Here is a 20970-nt window from a genome sequence, read left to right on the forward strand (position 1 = left end):
TCTTGCGTCTCTCAACTTTCTCTTCACAATATCCCACAGATTCTCTATGGGGTTCAGGTCAGGAGAGTTGGCAGGCCAATTGAGCACAGTAATACCATGGTCAGTAAACCATTTACCAGTGGTTTTGGCACTGTGAGCAGGTGCCAGGTCGTGCTGAAAAATGAAATCTTCATCTCCATAAAGCTTTTCAGCAGATGGAAGCATGAAGTGCTCCAAAATCTCCTGATAGCTAGCTGCATTGACCCTGCCCTTGATAAAACACAGTGGACCAACACCAGCAGCTGACATGGCACCCCAGACCATCACTGACTGTGGGTACTTGACACTGGACTTCAGGCATTTTGGCATTTCCCTCTCCCCAGTCTTCCTCCAGACTCTGGCACCTTGATTTCCGAATGACATGCAAAAGTTGCTTTCATCCTAAAAAAGTACTTTGGACCACTGAGCAACAGTCCAGTGCTGCTTCTCTGTAGCCCAGGTCAGGCGCTTCTGCCGCTGTTTCTGGTTCAAAAGTGGGTTCATGCTTCCATCTGCTGAAAAGCTTTATGGAGATGAAGATTTCATTTTTCAGCACGACCTGGCACCTGCTCACAGTGCCAAAACCACTGGTAAATGGTTTACGGACCATGGTATTACTGTGCTCAATTGGCCTGCCAACTCTCCTGACCTGAACCCCATAGAGAATCTGTGGGATATTGTGAAGAGAAAGTTGAGAGACGCAAGACCCAACACTCTGGATGAGCTTAAGGCCGCTATTGAAGCATCCTGGGCCTCCATAACACCTGAGCAGTGCCACAGGCTGATTGCCTCCATGCCACGCCGCATTGAAGCAGTCATTTCTGCAAAAGGATTCCCGACCAAGTATTGACTGCATAACTGAACATATTTGAAGGTTGACCTTTTTTTTTGTTTTAAAAACACTTTTCTTTTATTGGTCGGATGAAATAAAAATTTTTTGAGATAGGAAATTTGGGTTTTCATGAGCTGTATGCCAAAATCATCAATATTAAAACAATAAAAGGCTTGAACTACTTCAGTTGTGTGTATTTGAATCTAAAATATATGAAAGTCTAATGTTTATCAGTACATTACAGAAAAGAATGAACTTTATCACAATATAAAATAAATTAAAAATAGACAAGGCACCTGGCCCGGATGGCATGCATCCTCGGGTCCTAAGGGAATTAAGTTCAGTTATAGCTAAGCCCCTTTATCTTATCTTTTGTAACTCTCTTGCAACTGGCAGAGTCCCAGTGGATTGGCGTACAGCCCACGTTTTCCCATTATTTAAGAAGGGCAAAAAATATGATCCAGGAAATTAGACCTGTAAGCTTAAATCAGTTGCATGCAAACTATTTGAAGGGTTACTAAGAGATACTATACATGACTTCATAGTAGAAAATAATCTTATTTCTCAGCATCAACATGGGTTTACTAAATACAGGTCCTGTTAGACTAACATACTCAGCTTTTATGAGGTAGTGAATGCTAATATGGATATTGGGAATGCTGTAGATGTGATATACTTGGACTTTGCAAAGGCCTTCGACACTGTTCCCCACAGAAGTCTGGTGCAAAAGTTGAGGATGCAAGGACTGGGGAAGAGTCTGTGTTCATGGATAGGGAACTGGCTAATGGACAGAAAACAAAGAGTTGTGGTCAATGGATCGTACTCAAAATGGGAGACTGTTAGCAGTGGGGTCCCACAGGGGTCTGTTCTGGGTCCAGTGCTCTTCAATTTATTTATTAATGACCTAGTAGATGCAGTAGTGAGCAATGTTGCTATTTTTGCAGATGATACAAAATTGTGCAAAATCATCAACTCTCAGGAAGATAGTGTCATATTGCAACAGGATCTGGATAGGATGGCTATATGGGCACATACATGGCAGATGAAGTTCAATGTTGACAAATGTAAAGTCATGCATTTTGGTCGTACCAATGGTCTAGCACCATACAAAATAAATGGGATACAGTTGGGGACATCAAACTTGGAGAAGGACTTAGGAGTACTCATCGACAACAAGTTAAATAATCGTACTCAATGCCAAGCCGCTGCAGCTAAAGCGAACAAAATTTTGGGATGCATTAAAAAGGGAAATAAAAACTCGAGATGCTAGCATAATATTGCCCCTGTTTAACTCTCTAGTAAGGCCACATCTGGAATATGGAATTCAGTTCTGGGCACCACATTACAAAAAAAGATATTGCAGTTTTAGAGCAGGTGCAGAGACGAGCAACAAAATTGATACGTGGGATGGAAGGTCTCACTTACCAAGAAAGGTTAGATAAACTGGGTTTATTTAGTCTAGAGAAAAGACGCCTTAGAGGGGATCTAATTAACATGTATAAATACTTCAGAGGGCAATATAATAGCTTGGCGGATGAGCTTTTTGTCCCTAGGCCTTCTCAAAGGACTAGAGGACATGGTCTGCGCATGGAGGAAAAACGTTTTAGCCATTTATTTAGGAAAGGGTTCTTTACAGTAAGAGTGATTAAGATGTGGAATGCATTGCCACAGGAAGTCGTTATGGCAAACTCTATACCTGCATTTAAAGGGGGCTTAGATGCTTTCCTTGCGTTGAAAGACATCCATGGCTACAATTACTAGGTTATGCCTAATGATGTTGATCCAGGGATTTTATCTGATTGCCATCTGGAGTCAGGAAGGAATTTTTCCCTTTAGGGGCTAATTGGACCATGCCTTGTGGGTTTTTTTTCGCCTTCCTCTGGATCAACAGGGGTATGTGGGTGACGGGCTGGAGTTGTACTTTATACTGGTTGAACTCGATGGACGTATGTCTTTTTTCAACCAAAATAACTATGTAACTAAGCTAATTTTTTGAGAAGATCCTGTATATAGACTCAAAATTTTTTTAAGATTTTGCTTTCCTTTGAATTGCTGACTCGTCCAGAATATAAGATGCACCCAGGTTTAGTGGACAAAGGCCATTTCAAAATTATTCATACCCCTCACAAACGGTCAGTCTGTGGGAAAATCCAAAGTTCTATTATACCATTCCAAATAGTCCAAGCTGTTCTAAAGCATCCTAATTCCCCTGATTAATTGGGATCAGCTGTTTTAATCAACTCAACAGGTGACAAGCAGCAGCTCTCTGCAGTTGGTTTGTGGACAGTCATGGCTAAGACAAAGGAGCTCAGTGAGGACCTGCGGCTGCGTATTGTGGCTGCTCACAAGTCAGGAAAGGGCTACAAGGCCAATTCTAAAGGTTTTCAAGTTCCAGTGGCCACAGTGCAAAGTATTATTAAAAAATACAAGATGTTCCGCACTGTGGAAAATCTCAGAGGACGTGGTCGGAAGCCAAAGTAACACCTGTGCTGGCCAGGATAGTGAGAGGTGAAAAAGAATCCAAGGATCACCATCTAGGCCATCCTGGTGAATCTGGGCTCTGCTGGTGGCAATGTCTCAAGGCAGACAATCCAACGGACACTGCACACTGCTGGGTTCCACGGATGCAGACCAAAGAGGACGCCACTTCTCCATATAAGGCACACAAAAGCTCGCTTGGCCTTTACAAATGCTCATCTGGACAAAGAATATTTCTGGGCTTCTGTGTTATGGTCAGATGGAACAAAAATTGAATTGTTTGGTCACAATGATGTTTCCTTCATTTGGCATAAAAAAGGAAAAGACTTCAACCCAAATAATACCATCTCTACTGTCAAACATGCTGGTGGGAACCTAATGCTTTGGGGGTGTTTTTCAGCCAATGGACCAGGGAACCTAATCACAATAAACGGCACCATGAAAAAAGAGCAATACATGAGGATTCTCACCGACAACATCAGGCAGTCTGCAGAGAAACTTGGCCTTGGGCACCAGTGGACATTTCAGCATGACAATGACCCAAAGCACACAGCAATAGTGGTGAAGAAATGGTTAGCAGACAACAACATTAACGTTTTGGAGTGGCCCGGCCAGAGTCCTGACTTAAATCCAATTGAGAATCTGTGGAGGGAGCTAAAGATCAGGGTGATGACAAGAAGACCCTCCAACCTGAAAGATTTGGAGCTCATTGCTAAACATGAAGGCTGTGTGAAGTTGGCCCTCCGTACAACCAGCACAAATAAAAATTCTAGCATGTTTGGTTAGTGCTACGTTTGTGCCGCAAAAATAAAGATTTTTGCTGCTTTTAATTTGAAGTTAATAGCAATTATTTTTTTTCCAGACGATGACTTCACCCAGCCCCCCTACAACAAGGCATGAACAGGAAAATGGTATGGTTGGTTAGTGCTGGGTTTGTGCCCATCTGTTCTGCAAAAATCACTGTTCTACCTGTTATGGTTTTCAAGATATTAAAGATGTGTCCTCCTGTGTCCCCCATGTGTCCTCCTGTATATCCCGTTTCCTCCTGTATCACCATGTGACCCCCATGTGTCCTCTTCTGTCTGTTCCCCTTCCCCTCTCCCTTCTGACTCCTGCCCCCTATGTGTAGCGGCAGTTTACCTACTCCATGCACCCTGCGAGGAGTGCAGACCTCTGTCTCCTCTGCATGTCTCCCTCTAGTGGGCAGGTTGTAACAATGATGCAACCAGTACAAGTCATACACCAAAGGAAGCTGCATAGAGGAGACGGAGGTCTGCAATCCCTGCAGGTGCATGGACTAGGTAAGCTGCCACTACACACGGGGGGGGGGGGGGGGAGCAGAGGCACGCGGGGAGAGCGGACACACAGGCAGGGAATCCCTGACGTGCTGGTGCTTCATTTTGGGGAGAAAAAGTGCATCCTATATGGCAGGAAATACTGTAATATTTAGTTATATAAGCCCTGCTTCTGAGAGCTGCTGTACATCTGTGTTGCATGGAGTCAGCCAGCTTCTGGCACCTGTGATCAGGTATTCCGGCCCAGGATGAGTGGACTACATTCCACAGTTCTTCTCTATTTTTCGGTTTTGCCTCAGAAACTGCATTTTTGATGTTACTCCACAAGCTTTCTATTGGATTAAGGTTCGGGGATCGGGCTGGCTGCTCCATAATGCCAGTCTTGTTGGTCTGGAGCCAAGATGCTGCACGGTTACTGGTGTGTTTGGGGTCGTTGTCTTGTTGGAACACCCATTTCAGGGACATTTCTTCTTCAGCATAAGGCAGCATGACCTCTTCAAGTATTCTGATATATTGTGACTGATCCATGATCCCTGGTATGCGATAAATAGGCCCAGCACCCTAGTATGAGAAACATCCCCATATCATGATGCTTGTGCCACCATGCCAAAAAATGCAATAGAGACTGCAGAGCGCAGCCAGCATAATCCAATAAGGAGCCTTGGAAGTATTACATCTATACAATCAATTTAAACAGACAACCACGGCTGAACAAGAAGAATCATACACCAAAAAGTGTCAATAACAGCCAATTTCTTTATTATGGACTTGTATATACAGTAAAAACCGGGGGCAGCCGACAGCTCATAGAATGTAGGGAATACATATATATGAAACAATACCAGATACTTGCAGGATAAATCTAGCACCACCTGCAGGCCACTATATAGCATAAGGCAAGCACATCTGCACTATACGGCTAAATCACAGCAAAGATCTCTTCACTATAAAACCAGTAATCAAAGTGCAATTTCTGTATCCACTGCAGCCTGCCAGGCCAGCGGACGAACGTAAGGAGAGGTGGATCCCTGGGTAAGTGCGAGCGGAGAAGCGCCCTTATTCTTCTGTTCTGAGACATTTAACTCAACAACAGCCGGATTACAGAATGCAGTGGATACAGAAATTGCACTTTGATTACTGGTTTTATAGTGAAGAGATCTTTGCTGTGATTTAGCCGTATAGTGCAGATGTGCTTGCCTTATGCTATATACTTGCCTGCAGGTGGTGCTAGATTTATCCTGCAAGTATCTGGTATTGATTCATATATATATGTATTCACTACATTCTAAGAGCTGTCTGCTAACCCCGGTTTTTATTAACAAGTCACTTATAAAGAAATAGGTTACTACTGACACTTTTTGGTGTATGATTTTTCTTGTTCAGCCATGGTTGTCAGTTTAATTGGTTGCACCACCAATCTTCTCGGTCTGCACAGTATACTGTGGATTGAATTCAGAGTTTGGGGGTCGTCTGATAAATGGTCTCCTGCCACTAGACCCAAAAAGAACAATCTAACTTTCACCAGTCCACAAAATATTCCACCATTTCTCTCCAGGTCAGTCAATGGGGCTCTTCGGCAAGTTGTAATCTCTTCAGCAGGTCTCTTTTTCCACAGTGGGACTTTGCAGGGGCTTCTTGCAGATAGCTTGGCTTCACATAGTCGTCTTCTAATTGTAGCAGTACTGACAGGTAACTCTAGACCTTCTCTGATCTTCCTGGAGCTGATTGTTGGCCGAGGCCTTGCCATTCTGGCTATTCTTCTATCCATGTGAATGTAACAGTACTCACAGGTAACTCTAGACCTTCTCTGATCTTCCTGTAGCTGATTGTTGGCCGAGGCCTTGCCATTCTGGCTATTCTTCTATCCATGTGAATGTAACAGTACTCACAGGTAACTCTAGACCTTCTCTGATCTTCCTGGAGCTGATTGTTGGTGGAGTCCTTGCCATTCTGGTTATTCTTCTATCCATGTGAATGTAACAGTACTCACAGGTAACTCTAGACCTTCTCTGATCTTCCTGGAGCTGATTGTTGGCCGAGGCCTTGCCATTCTGGCTATTCTTCTATCCATGTGAATGTAACAGTACTCACAGGTAACTCTAGACCTTCTCTGATCTTCCTGGAGCTGATTGTTGGCCGAGGCCCTGCCATTCTGGTTATTCTTCTATCCATGTGAATGTAGCAGTACTCACAGGTAACTCCAGACCTTCTCTGATCTTCCTGGAGCTGATTGTTGGCCGAGGCCTTGCCATTCTGGCTATTCTTCTATCCATGTGAATGTAACATTACTCACAGGTAACTCTAGACCTTCTCTGATCTTCCTGGAGCTGATTGTTGGCCGAGGCCTTGCCATTCTGGCTATTCTTCTATCCATGTGAATGTAACAGTACTCACAGGTAACTCCAGACCTTCTCTGATCTTCCTGGAGCTGATTGTTGGCTGAGGCCTTGCCATTCTGGCTATTCTTCTATCCATGTGAATGTAACAGTACTCACAGGTAATTCCAGACCTTCTATGATCTTCCTGGAGCTGATTGTTGGTGGAGGCCTTGCCATTCTGGCTATTCTTCTATCCATGTGAATGTAACAGTACTCACAGGTAACTCTAGACCTTCTCTGATCTTCCTGGAGCTGATTGTTGGCCGAGGCCTTGCCATTCTGGCTATTCTTCTATCCATGTGAATGTAACAGTACTCACAGGTAACTCTAGACCTTCTCTGATCTTCCTGGAGCTGATTGTTGGCCAAGGCATTGCCATTCTGGCTATTCTTCTATCCATGTGAATGTAACAGTACTCACAGGTAACTCTAGACCTTCTATGATCTTCCTGGAGCTGATTGTTGGCCGAGGCCTTGCCATTCTGGCTATTCTTCTATCCATGTGAATGTAACAGTACTCACAGGTAACTCCAGACCTTCTCTGATCTTCCTGGAGCTGATTGTTGGCTGAGGCCTTGCCATTCTGGCTATTCTTCTATCCATGTGAATGTAACAGTACTCACAGGTAATTCCAGACCTTCTATGATCTTCCTGGAGCTGATTGTTGGTGGAGGCCTTGCCATTCTGGCTATTCTTCTATCCATGTGAATTTAACAGTACTCACAGGTAACTCTAGACCTTCTCTGATCTTCCTGGAGCTGATTGTTGGTGGAGGCCTTGCCATTCTGGCTATTCTTCTATCCATGTGAATGTAACAGTACTCACAGGTAACTCTAGACCTTCTCTGATCTTCCTGGAGCTGATTGTTGGCCGAGGCCTTGCCATTCTGGCTATTCTTCTATCCATGTGAATGTAACAGTACTCACAGGTAACTCTAGACCTTCTCTGATCTTCCTGGAGCTGATTGTTGGCCGAGGCCTTGCCATTCTGGCTATTCTTCTATCCATGTGAATGTAACAGTACTCACAGGTAACTCTAGACCTTCTATGATCTTCCTGGAGCTGATTGTTGGCTGTGTCCTTGCCATTCTGGCTATTCTTCTATCCATGTGAATGTAACAGTACTCACAGGTAACTCTAGACCTTCTCTGATCTTCCTGGAGCTGATTGTTGGCCGAGGCCTTGCCATTCTGGCTATTCTTCTATCCATGTGAATGTAACAGTACTCACAGGTAACTCCAGACCTTCTCTGATCTTCCTGGAGCTGATTGTTGGCCGAGTCCTTGTCATTCTGGCTATTCTTCTATCCATGTGAATGTAACAGTACTGACAGGTAACTATAGACCTTCTCTGATCTTCCTGGAGCTGATTGTTGGTGGAGGCCTTGCCATTCTTGCTATTCTTCTATCCATGTGAATGTAGCAGTACTCACAGGTAACTATAGACCTTCTATGATCTTCCTGGAGCGGATTGTTGGCCGAGGCCTTGCCATTCTGGCTATTCTTCTATCCATGTGAATGTAACAGTACTCACAGGTAACTCTAGACCTTCTATGATCTTCCTGGAGCTGATTGTTGGCTGAGGCCTTGCCATTCTGGCTATTCTTCTATCCATGTGAATGTAACAGTACTCACAGGTAACTCCAGACCTTCTCTGATCTTCCTGGAGCTGATTGTTGGCCGAGGCCTTGCCATTCTGGCTATTCTTCTATCCATGTGAATGTAACAGTACTCACAGGTAACTCTAGACCTTCTCTGATCTTCCTGGAGCTGATTGTTGACCGAGGCCTTGCCATTCTGGCTATTCTTCTATCCATGTGAATGTAACAGTACTGACAGGTAACTCTAGACCTTCTCTGATCTTCCTGGAGCTGATTGTTGGCCGAGTCCTTGCCATTCTGGCTATTCTTCTATCCATGTGAATGTAACAGTACTGACAGGTAACTCTAGACCTTCTCTGATCTTCCTGGAGCTGATTGCTGGCCGAGTCCTTGCCATTCTGGCTATTCTTCTATCCATGTGAATGTAACAGTACTGACAGGTAACTCTAGACCTTCTATGATCTTCCTGGAGCTGATTGTTGGCCGAGTCCTTGCCATTCTGGCTATTCTTCTATCCATGTGAATGTAACAGTACTCACAGGTAACTCCAGACCTTCTCTGATCTTCCTGGAGCTGATTGTTGGCCGAGGCCTTGCCATTCTGGCTATTCTTCTATCCATGTGAATGTAACAGTACTCACAGGTAACTCTAGACCTTCTCTGATCTTCCTGGAGCTGATTGTTCACCGAGGCCTTGCCATTCTGGCTATTCTTCTATCCATGTGAATGTAACAGTACTCACAGGTAACTCCAGACCTTCTCTGATCTTCCTGGAGCTGATTGTTGGCCGAGTCCTTGTCATTCTGGCTATTCTTCTATCCATGTGAATGTAACAGTACTGACAGGTAACTATAGACCTTCTCTGATCTTCCTGGAGCTTATTGTTGGTGGAGGCCTTGCCATTCTGGCTATTCTTCTATCCATGTGAATGTAGCAGTACTCACAGGTAACTCTAGACCTTCTCTGATCTTCCTGGAGCTGATTGTTGGCCGAGTCCTTGCCATTCTGGCTATTCTTCTATCCATGTGAATGTAACAGTACTGACAGGTAACTCTAGACCTTCTCTGATCTTCCTGGAGCTGATTGCTGGCCGAGTCCTTGCCATTCTGGCTATTCTTCTATCCATGTGAATGTAACAGTACTGACAGGTAACTCTAGACCTTCTATGATCTTCCTGGAGCTGATTGTTGGCCGAGTCCTTGCCATTCTGGCTATTCTTCTATCCATGTGAATGTAACAGTACTCACAGGTAACTCCAGACCTTCTCTGATCTTCCTGGAGCTGATTGTTGGCCGAGGCCTTGCCATTCTGGCTATTCTTCTATCCATGTGAATGTAACAGTACTCACAGGTAACTCTAGACCTTCTCTGATCTTCCTGGAGCTGATTGTTCACCGAGGCCTTGCCATTCTGGCTATTCTTCTATCCATGTGAATGTAACAGTACTCACAGGTAACTCCAGACCTTCTCTGATCTTCCTGGAGCTGATTGTTGGCCGAGTCCTTGTCATTCTGGCTATTCTTCTATCCATGTGAATGTAACAGTACTGACAGGTAACTATAGACCTTCTCTGATCTTCCTGGAGCTTATTGTTGGTGGAGGCCTTGCCATTCTGGCTATTCTTCTATCCATGTGAATGTAGCAGTACTCACAGGTAACTATAGACCTTCTATGATCTTCCTGGAGCGGATTGTTGGCCGAGGCCTTGCCATTCTGGCTATTCTTCTATCCATGTGAATGTAACAGTACTCACAGGTAACTCTAGACCTTCTATGATCTTCCTGGAGCTGATTGTTGGCCGAGGCCTTGCCATTCTGGCTATTCTTCTATCCATGTGAATGTAACAGTACTCACAGGTAACTCTAGACCTTCTATGATCTTCCTGGAGCTGATTGTTGGCTGTGTCCTTGCCATTCTGGCTATTCTTCTATCCATGTGAATGTAACAGTACTCACAGGTAACTCTAGACCTTCTCTGATCTTCCTGGAGCTGATTGTTGGCCGAGGCCTTGCCATTCTGGCTATTCTTCTATCCATGTGAATGTAACAGTACTCACAGGTAACTCCAGACCTTCTCTGATCTTCCTGGAGCTGATTGTTGGCCGAGTCCTTGTCATTCTGGCTATTCTTCTATCCATGTGAATGTAACAGTACTGACAGGTAACTATAGACCTTCTCTGATCTTCCTGGAGCTGATTGTTGGTGGAGGCCTTGCCATTCTGGCTATTCTTCTATCCATGTGAATGTAGCAGTACTCACAGGTAACTATAGACCTTCTATGATCTTCCTGGAGCGGATTGTTGGCCGAGGCCTTGCCATTCTGGCTATTCTTCTATCCATGTGAATGTAACAGTACTCACAGGTAACTCTAGACCTTCTATGATCTTCCTGGAGCTGATTGTTGGCTGAGGCCTTGCCATTCTGGCTATTCTTCTATCCATGTGAATGTAACAGTACTCACAGGTAACTCCAGACCTTCTCTGATCTTCCTGGAGCTGATTGTTGGCCGAGGCCTTGCCATTCTGGCTATTCTTCTATCCATGTGAATGTAACAGTACTCACAGGTAACTCTAGACCTTCTCTGATCTTCCTGGAGCTGATTGTTGACCGAGGCCTTGCCATTCTGGCTATTCTTCTATCCATGTGAATGTAACAGTACTGACAGGTAACTCTAGACCTTCTCTGATCTTCCTGGAGCTGATTGTTGGCCGAGTCCTTGCCATTCTGGCTATTCTTCTATCCATGTGAATGTAACAGTACTGACAGGTAACTCTAGACCTTCTCTGATCTTCCTGGAGCTGATTGCTGGCCGAGTCCTTGCCATTCTGGCTATTCTTCTATCCATGTGAATGTAACAGTACTGACAGGTAACTCTAGACCTTCTATGATCTTCCTGGAGCTGATTGTTGGCCGAGTCCTTGCCATTCTGGCTATTCTTCTATCCATGTGAATGTAACAGTACTCACAGGTAACTCCAGACCTTCTCTGATCTTCCTGGAGCTGATTGTTGGCCGAGGCTTTGCCATTCTGGCTATTCTTCTATCCATGTGAATGTAACAGTACTCACAGGTAACTCTAGACCTTCTATGATCTTCCTGGAGCTGATTGTTGGCCGAGTCCTTGCCATTCTGGCTATTCTTCTATCCATGTCAATGTAACAGTACTCACAGGTAACTCTAGACCTTCTATGATCTTCCTGGAGCTGATTGTTGGCCGAGGCCTTGCCATTCTGGCTATTCTTCTATCCATGTGAATGTAACAGTACTCACAGGTAACTCTAGACCTTCTCTGATCTTCCTGGAGCTGATTGTTCACCGAGGCCTTGCCATTCTGGCTATTCTTCTATCCATGTGAATGTAACAGTACTCACAGGTAACTCCAGACCTTCTCTGATCTTCCTGGAGCTGATTGTTGGCCGAGTCCTTGTCATTCTGGCTATTCTTCTATCCATGTGAATGTAACAGTACTGACAGGTAACTATAGACCTTCTCTGATCTTCCTGGAGCTTATTGTTGGTGGAGGCCTTGCCATTCTGGCTATTCTTCTATCCATGTGAATGTAGCAGTACTCACAGGTAACTATAGACCTTCTATGATCTTCCTGGAGCGGATTGTTGGCCGAGGCCTTGCCATTCTGGCTATTCTTCTATCCATGTGAATGTAACAGTACTCACAGGTAACTCTAGACCTTCTATGATCTTCCTGGAGCTGATTGTTGGCTGAGGCCTTGCCATTCTGGCTATTCTTCTATCCATGTGAATGTAACAGTACTCACAGGTAACTCCAGACCTTCTCTGATCTTCCTGGAGCTGATTGTTGGCCGAGGCCTTGCCACTCTGGCTATTCTTCTATCCATGTGAATGTAACAGTACTCACAGGTAACTCTAGACCTTCTCTGATCTTCCTGGAGCTGATTGTTGACCGAGGCCTTGCCATTCTGGCTATTCTTCTATCCATGTGAATGTAACAGTACTCACAGGTAACTCTAGACCTTCTCTGATCTTCCTGGAGCTGATTGTTGGCCGAGTCCTTGCCATTCTGGCTATTCTTCTATCCATGTGAATGTAACAGTACTCACAGGTAACTCTAGACCTTCTATGATCTTCCTGGAGCTGATTGTTGGTGGAGGCCTTGCCATTCTGGCTATTCTTCTATCCATGTGAATGTAACAGTACTGACAGGTAACTCTAGACCTTCTCTGATCTTCCTGGAGCTGATTGTTGGTGGAGGCCTTGCCATTCTGGCTATTCTTCTATCCATGTGAATGTAACAGTACTCACAGGTAACTCTAGACCTTCTCTGATCTTCCTGGAGCTGATTGTTGGTGGAGTCCTTGCCATTCTGGCTATTCTTCTATCCATGTGAATGTAACAGTACTCACAGGTAACTCTAGACCTTCTATGATCTTCCTGGAGCTGATTGTTGGCCGAGGCCTTGCCATTCTGGCTATTCTTCTATCCATGTGAATGTAACAGTACTCACAGGTAACTCTAGACCTTCTATGATCTTCCTGGAGCTGATTGTTGGCCGAGTCCTTGCCATTCTGGCTATTCTTCTATCCATGTGAATGTAACAGTACTCACAGGTAACTCCAGACCTTCTCTGATCTTCCTGGAGCTGATTGTTGACCGAGGCCTTGCCATTCTGGCTATTCTTCTATCCATGTGAATGTAACAGTACTCACAGGTAACTCTAGACCTTCTATGATCTTCCTGGAGCTGATTGTTGGCCGAGGCCTTGCCATTCTGGCTATTCTTCTATCCATGTGAATGTAACAGTACTCACAGGTAACTCTAGACCTTCTCTGATCTTCCTGGAGCTGATTGTTGACCGAGGCCTTGCCATTCTGGCTATTCTTCTATCCATGTGAATGTAACAGTACTCACAGGTAACTCTAGACCTTCTATGATCTTCCTGGAGCTGATTGTTGGCCGAGTCCTTGCCATTCTGGCTATTCTTCTATCCATGTGAATGTAACAGTACTCACAGGTAACTCCAGACCTTCTATGATCTTCCTGGAGCTGATTGTTGGTGGAGTCCTTGCCATTCTGGCTATTCTTCTATCCATGTGAATGTAACAGTACTCACAGGTAACTCTAGACCTTCTCTGATCTTCCTGGAGCTGATTGTTGGCCGAGGCCTTGCCATTCTGGCTATTCCTCTATCTATGTGAATGTAACAGTACTCACAGGTAACTCCAGACCTTCTCTGATCTTCCTGGAGCTGATTGTTGACCGAGGCCTTGCCATTCTGGCTATTCTTCTATCCATGTGAATGTAACAGTACTCACAGGTAACTCTAGACCTTCTATGATCTTCCTGGAGCTGATTGCTGGTCGAGTCCTTGTCATTCTGGCTATTCTTCTATCCATGTGAATGTAACAGTACTGACAGGTAACTCTAGTCCTTCTCTGATCTTCCTGGAGCTGGTTGTTGGCCGAGGCCTTGCCATTCTGGCTATTCTTCTATCCATGTGAATGTAACAGTTCTCACAGGTAACTCTAGACCTTCTCTGATCTTCCTGGAGCTGATTGTTGGCTGAGGCCTTGCCATTCTGGCTATTCTTCTATCCATGTGAATGTAACAGTACTGACAGGTAACTCTAGACCTTCTCTGATCTTCCTGGAGCTGATTGTTGGCCGAGGCCTTGCTATTCTTCTATCCATGTGAATGTAACAGTACTCACAGGTAACTCTAGACCTTCTATGATCTTCCTGTAGCTGATTGTTGGTGGAGTCCTTGCCATTCTGGCTATTCTTCTATCCATGTGAATGTAACAGTACTCACAGGTAACTCTAGACCTTCTATGATCTTCCTGGAGCTGATTGTTGGTGGAGTCCTTGCCATTCTGGCTATTCTTCTATCCATGTGAATGTAACAGTACTCACAGGTAACTCTAGACCTTCTCTGATCTTCCTGGAGCTGATTGTTGGCTGAGGCCTTGCCATTCTGGCTATTCTTCTATCCATGTGAATGTAACAGTACTCACAGGTAACTCTAGACCTTCTCTGATCTTCCTGGAGCTGATTGTTGGCTGAGGCCTTGTCATTCTGGCTATTCTTCTATCCATGTGAATGTAACAGTACTCACAGGTAACTCTAGACCTTCTCTGATCTTCCTGGAGCTGATTGTTGGCCGAGGCCTTGCCATTCTGGCTATTCTTCTATCCATGTGAATGGTAGATTTTCGCTTTCTTCCACATCTTTCAGATTTTTGCTGCCATTTTAAAGCATTTGTGATCAGTTTAGGTGAGGAGCCGATCATTTTCTGCACTTCTTTATATGTTTTCCCCTCTCCAATCACCTGTGTAATCAAGGCACGCTGTTCTTCTCCACAATGTCTGGAATGACCCATTTTCCTCAGAAATTCAGAGAGAAATAAATGCACTATAACCAGCCTGAACAACATCGGCTGCTTCCTTCCTTACCTAAGGGCAATAATTGCCACCTGTTCCTCAAAGAATGAATGACCTCACTGATTGAACTCTATGTTGCTATCATTTTGTAGGGATTCAATGACAGAGAATCAGCAGCATGCCGGTCATGACTGGTGGGTCTGTTGGATTTCTAGTTCTCCACCGGCTAGTAAATTATTTGCCATGTAGAAATATCATTACTACCAAAAACAGTGACCAGGTTAGTGATGTGCGACTGCTATTAATCTGACCATGACTGTAAGTATACACAGCCTTGCTCAATACTTTGTCCATTCACCTCTGGCAGCAATTACAGCCTCCAGTCTTTGTGAATATGATGCCACAAGCTTGGCACACCTCTCTTGGGTCAGTGTCACCCATTCCTCATTGCAGCACCTCTCAAGCTCCATAAGGTTGGATTTGCAAAGTAAACACCGCTCCACTCCACCACTTCAACTGTAGTGCTCGACCTGGTTACCAGGACCAGAGAGTACAACACACAAGGAAGGTCCGCACTTAACAGTTTGAAGTTACCTTTATTGTGGACATGTCCAAAATACAAGTTCGGCAGGCATCAAGCTGACATGTTTCGGACTCAAACGTCCTTAATCATAGCACCGGTTGGATGGGAAGCGTTGGTGCACAGAAATTGTACGATCTCTCCAAAGACTTTCAATGGGATTCAAGTCTGGGCTCTGGCTGGGCCACTCAAGGCCAATCAAAGAGTTGTCCTGAAGCCAAAAAAAAACAAAAAACACATATATCCAGGCACATCGCCTCTAGTTAGGACATTAAATAAGTTATTAAGGAAAGGGAGGTGCTGAAGGGGGTGTGGCTAGGAAACAGCAAAAATCTATTAACCCTTCGCACTCTCGCATGCAAATGTTCAAACAAATGCATTCACAGATTCACTCATCCAGGCACAACTGTTATCCCTACAGCTAAGTTAAAAGCCAGGGTCTTAGTTCACAGAAGAATGCATTCTTATGCTTAACCCCGGCTTTTAACTTAGCTGTAGGGATAACAAGTGGTGCCTGGATGAGTAAATCTGTGAATGCATTTGTTTGAACATTTGCATGTGAGAGTGCAAAGGGTTAATAGATGTTTGCTGTTTTTAGCCACACCCCCTTCAGCACCTCCCTTTCCTTAATAACTTATTTAATGTCCTAACTAGAGGCGATGTGCCTGGATATATGTATTTTTTTCTTGTTACTGACCCCTGTGGCTAGGGTCTAATTCAGTGCACTACCTCCTTCCCCTGTATGTGTTTGTCAGCATGCACACAGCTTATGCTGGTGTATGCGCATGGTGCACATGGATACATTACGTTAGCTCCCTTGTGCGATTGGTAAGATGCACTGTCTGTCCCAGGAGAGGACGTCAGGATGTGTGCTCCTAATCCATTGATAGGTTTGATGCAATGAATGTGTTTGCATGTCTGCACTATGCATGTTACAGGGCCAGAGTTAGGACACCTATGTTTACCTGGGTACTTCTACGCAGTATAGGTGACTAAGCATAAGAATGCATTCTTCTGTGAACTAAAACCCTGGCTTTTACCTTAGCTGTAGGGATAACAGTGGTGCCTGGATGAGTAAATCTGTGAATGCATTTGTTTGAACATTTGCATGCGAGAGTGCGAAGGGTTAATAGATTTTTGCCCTGAAGCCACTCCTGTGATATCTTGGCTGTGTGCTTTGGATTGTTGTCCTGCAAAAAGATGAACCATCCCCCAGTCTGAGTACAAGAGAGCTCTGGAGCTGATGTTCATCCAGGATATCTCTGTACATTGCTGCAGTCATCTTTCCCTCTTTCCTGACTAGTCTCTCAGTTCCTGCAGCTGATAAACATCACCACAGCATGATGCTGCCCCCACCATGCTTCACTGTAGGGATGGTATTGGTCTGGTGATAAGGATGCCACTGCCATGCTTCACTGTAGGGAGGGTATTGGCCTGGTGATGATTCTGCCACCACCATGCTTCACTGTAGGGAGGGTATTGGTCTGGTAATGATGCTGCCACCACCATGCTTCACTGTAGGGATGGTATTGGCCTGGTGATGATGCTGCCACCACCATGCTTCACTGTAGGGATGGTATTGCCTGGTGATGATGCTGCCACCACCATGCTTCACTGTAGGGAGGGTATTGGTCTGGTAATGATGCTGCCACTATGCTTCACTGTAGGGATGGTATTGGCCTGGTGATGATGCTGCCACCACCATGCTTCACTGTAGGGAGAGTATTGTCCTGTTGATGAATCTGCCACCACCATGCTTCACTGTAGGGATGGTATTGGCCTGGTGATGATACCGCCACCACCATGCTTCACTGTAGGGATGGTATTGGTCTGGTAATGATGCTGCCACCATGCTTCACTGTAGGGATGGTATTGGCCTGTTGATGATGCTGCCACCACCATGCTTCACTGTAGGGATGGTATTGGCCTGGTGATAAGGCTGCCACCACCATGCTTCACTGTAGGGATGGTATTGGCCTGGTGATGATACCGCCACCACCATGCTTCACTGTAGGGATGGTATTGGCCTGGTGATAAGGCTGCCACCACCATGCTTCACTGTAGGGATGGTACTGGCCTGGTGATGATGCTGCCACCACCATGCTTCACTGTGGGGATGGTATTGGCCTGGTGAGGATACTGCCACCACCATGCTTCACTGTAGGGATGGTATTGGTCTGGTAATGATGCTGCCACCATGCTTCACTGTAGGGATGGTATTGGCCTGGTGATGATGCTGCCACCACCATGCTTCACTGTAGGGATGGTATTGGCCTGGTGATGATACCGCCACCACCATGCTTCACTGTAGGGATGGTATTGGCCTGGTGATGATACCGCCACCACCATGCTTCACTGTAGGGATGGTATTGGTCTGGTAATGATGCTGCCACCATGCTTCACTGTAGGGATGGTATTGGTCTGGTAATGATGCTGCCACCATGCTTCACTGTAGGGATGGTATTGGCCTGGTGATGATGCTGCCACTCTGCTTCACTGTAGGGATGGTATTGGCCTGGTGATGATGCTGCCACCACCATGCTCACTGTAGGGATGGTATTGGCCTGGTGAGGATACTGCCACCACCATGCTTCACTGTAGGGATGGTATTGGCCTGGTGAGGATACTGCCACCACCATGCTTCACTGTAGGGATGGTATTGGTCTGGTAATGATGCTGCCACCATGCTTCACTGTAGGGATGGTATTGGCCTGGTGAGGATACTGCCACCACCATGCTTCACTGTAGGGATGGTATTGGCCTGGTGAGGATACTGCCACCACCATGCTTCACTGTAGGGATGGTATTGGCCTGGTGATGAGGGTGCCAGCACTAGTAAAAGTCCTGGTGGTTTTGAACTTCTTCCACTTACAGATGATAAAGGCCACTGTGCTCATTGGGACCTTCAAAGCAGCAGAAATTTTTCTGTAACCTTACCCAGACTCGTGCCTGGAGACAATCCTGTCTCAGAGGTCTACAGACAATTCCTTGGATTTCATGCATGGTTTGTGGGTTGATATGAACTGTCACCTGTATGTTATATGGATACCTGTGTGCCTTCCCAAATCATGTCCAATCAACTGAATTTACCACAGGTGGCCTCCAATTAAGCTGCAAAAACATCACACAAATGATCAGGGGAAACAGGATGCAACTGAGCTCAATTTTAAGCTTCATGGAAAAGGCTGTGAACACTTATGTACATGTGCATTCTCATGTTTTGATTTTTAAAACATTTGCAGAAACCTCAAGTAAAAAAAAGTGTTCATGTTGTCATTATGGGGTGTTGTGCATATAATTCTGAGGAGAAAAATAATATAATCGATTCTGAAATATGGCTGTAATAAGTGAATGTGGAAAAATTGATGCGCTGTGAATACTTTACAGATGCACTATCTATCCTCCTACTCCTATACATAAGACCCCCCCCCCCCCCCCCCCCCCCTGTGTACAATTTGTGTAAAATAATGCTCAGTAACCATTATCAGTTTATTACAGGCCAGTAACACTAAGTCACCCCATACTGTGACCAATCTGTGTACAGTAATGTACAGTGACCATTATCAGCTTATTACAGGCCGGTAACACTAAGTCACCCCATACTGTGACCAATCTGTGTACAGTAATATACAGTGACCATTATCAGCTTATTACAGGCCTGTAACACTAAGTCACCCCTACTGTGACCAATCTGTGTACAGTAATGTATAGTGACCATTATCAGCTTATTACAGGCCGGTAAAACTAAGTCACCCCTACTGTGACCAATCTGTGTACAGTAATGTACAGGGACCATTATCAGCTTATTACAGGCCGGTAGAATGAATAAAAACCATACACATGGTAGATTTCTATCACTTGAAATAAATCGGTGATTATAGCTACATGTGACAATTTAGTGGCTGTCACAGTTGGAAAGTCCTCACCTGTTTTGCGCTCTGTAACATGGTCTTCCTCTTTACTTGTCCTCATCATGTCACCCTCCTCCATAGACTGCTGATCACTCCTCACATATGTCTCCTCTTCTTCCTCTTTACATGTCCTCATCATGTCACTCTCCTCCATAGACTGCTGATCACTCCTCACATACGTCTCTTCTTCTTCCTCTTTACATGTCCTCATCATGTCACCCTCCTCCATAGACTGCTGATCACTCCTCACATATGTCTCTTCTTCTTCCTCTTTACTTGTCCTCATCATGTCACCCTCCTCCATATACTGCTGATCACTCCTCACATACGTCTCTTCTTCCTCTTTACTTGTCCTCATCATGTCACCCTCCTCCATAGACTGCTGATCACTCCTCACATACGTCTCTTCTTCTTCCTCTTTACTTGTCCTCATCATGCCTCCCTCCTCCATAGACTGCTGATCACTCCTCACATACGTCTCTTCTTCTTCCTCTTTACTTGTCCTCATCATGTCACCCTCCTCCATAGACTGCTGATCACTCCTCACATACGTCTCTTCTTCTTCCTCTTTACTTGTCCTCATCATGTCACCCTCCCCCATAGACTGCTGATCACTCCTCACATACGTCTCTTCTTCTTCCTCTTTACTTGTCCTCATCATGCCTCCCTCCTCCATAGACTGCTGATCACTCCTCACATATGTCTCTTCTTCTTCCTCTTTAACCACAACACTTACATGTGTCAGTTCTCCACCCTAAGTGCATAAAGTCAGAGATAATGTATGTAATGTAAAATGTGAACACACAGATAACAGCATACACAGGAAAAAAGAATGTGTCATAGTTTGGGGTCTCCAGGGACCCTCAGTCCCACCTACCTGATAATGGTGGGGGATGGTGGGATCTTCCTGTGGACAATCCCGGGAATAAAGAGGACCTGTACATCTCTCTGGTGGGTTTCTGTTACTGGATACATCTGTAGGAAACACACACACTGACTGAATACATTGTCTCTATGTGATTATCAGATGATGGGGGATCTAGGTGGGCAATCCTGGGAATAAAGAGGACCTGTACATCTCTCTGGTGGGTTTCTGTTACTGGATACATCTGTAGGAAACACACACACTGACTGAATACAATGGCCTCAATTCACTAAGATCATGCTGGAGATAATAAGGCAAGAGAGTTCCTTAAGTTACCTCCTCTGTAGTTAATTTACCTCCTCTGTAGTTATTTTACCTCCTCTGTAGTTAATTTACCTCCTCTGTAGTTAATTTACCTCCTCTGTAGTTAATTTCACATGCAGTTAATTAACAGCCTGTCTTTAACTCTGGAGTTATTTTAAGGATTGAAGAGTTAACTTAAAGACAGAAGAGTTAAACTTTAGGTTTGCCTGAGGTAAAAGGTTTCCTGAATACTACATGCCTTATCACCATGGTAACAACTCTAGAAGAGTTATTAAAGACAGGAGATAATCTTAGTGAATTGAGGCCATTGTCTCTATGTGATTATCAGATGATGGGGGATC

At 44.8% G+C, this 20970-nt stretch overlaps 1 protein-coding gene across 1 annotated transcript in view; it reads right to left on the reverse strand.

Annotated features, from left to right (window-relative positions):
• Positions 1–19941, reverse strand: part of LOC137535612 (zinc finger protein 585A-like) — a 63931-nt gene extending 43990 nt beyond the window's left edge. Inside the window, exon 1 of the mRNA XM_068257467.1 lies at positions 19456–19941. Within this exon, the coding sequence (XP_068113568.1) occupies positions 19456–19891 (436 nt within the window). The 5' untranslated portion in view covers positions 19892–19941. The remainder of the gene's footprint in view (positions 1–19455) is intronic.
• Between the last annotated feature and the right edge of the window lie 1029 nt (positions 19942–20970).

Source organism: Hyperolius riggenbachi, chromosome 10 (genome assembly GCF_040937935.1).
Source record: "Hyperolius riggenbachi isolate aHypRig1 chromosome 10, aHypRig1.pri, whole genome shotgun sequence".
Classification (NCBI taxonomy): Eukaryota; Metazoa; Chordata; class Amphibia; order Anura; family Hyperoliidae; genus Hyperolius; species Hyperolius riggenbachi.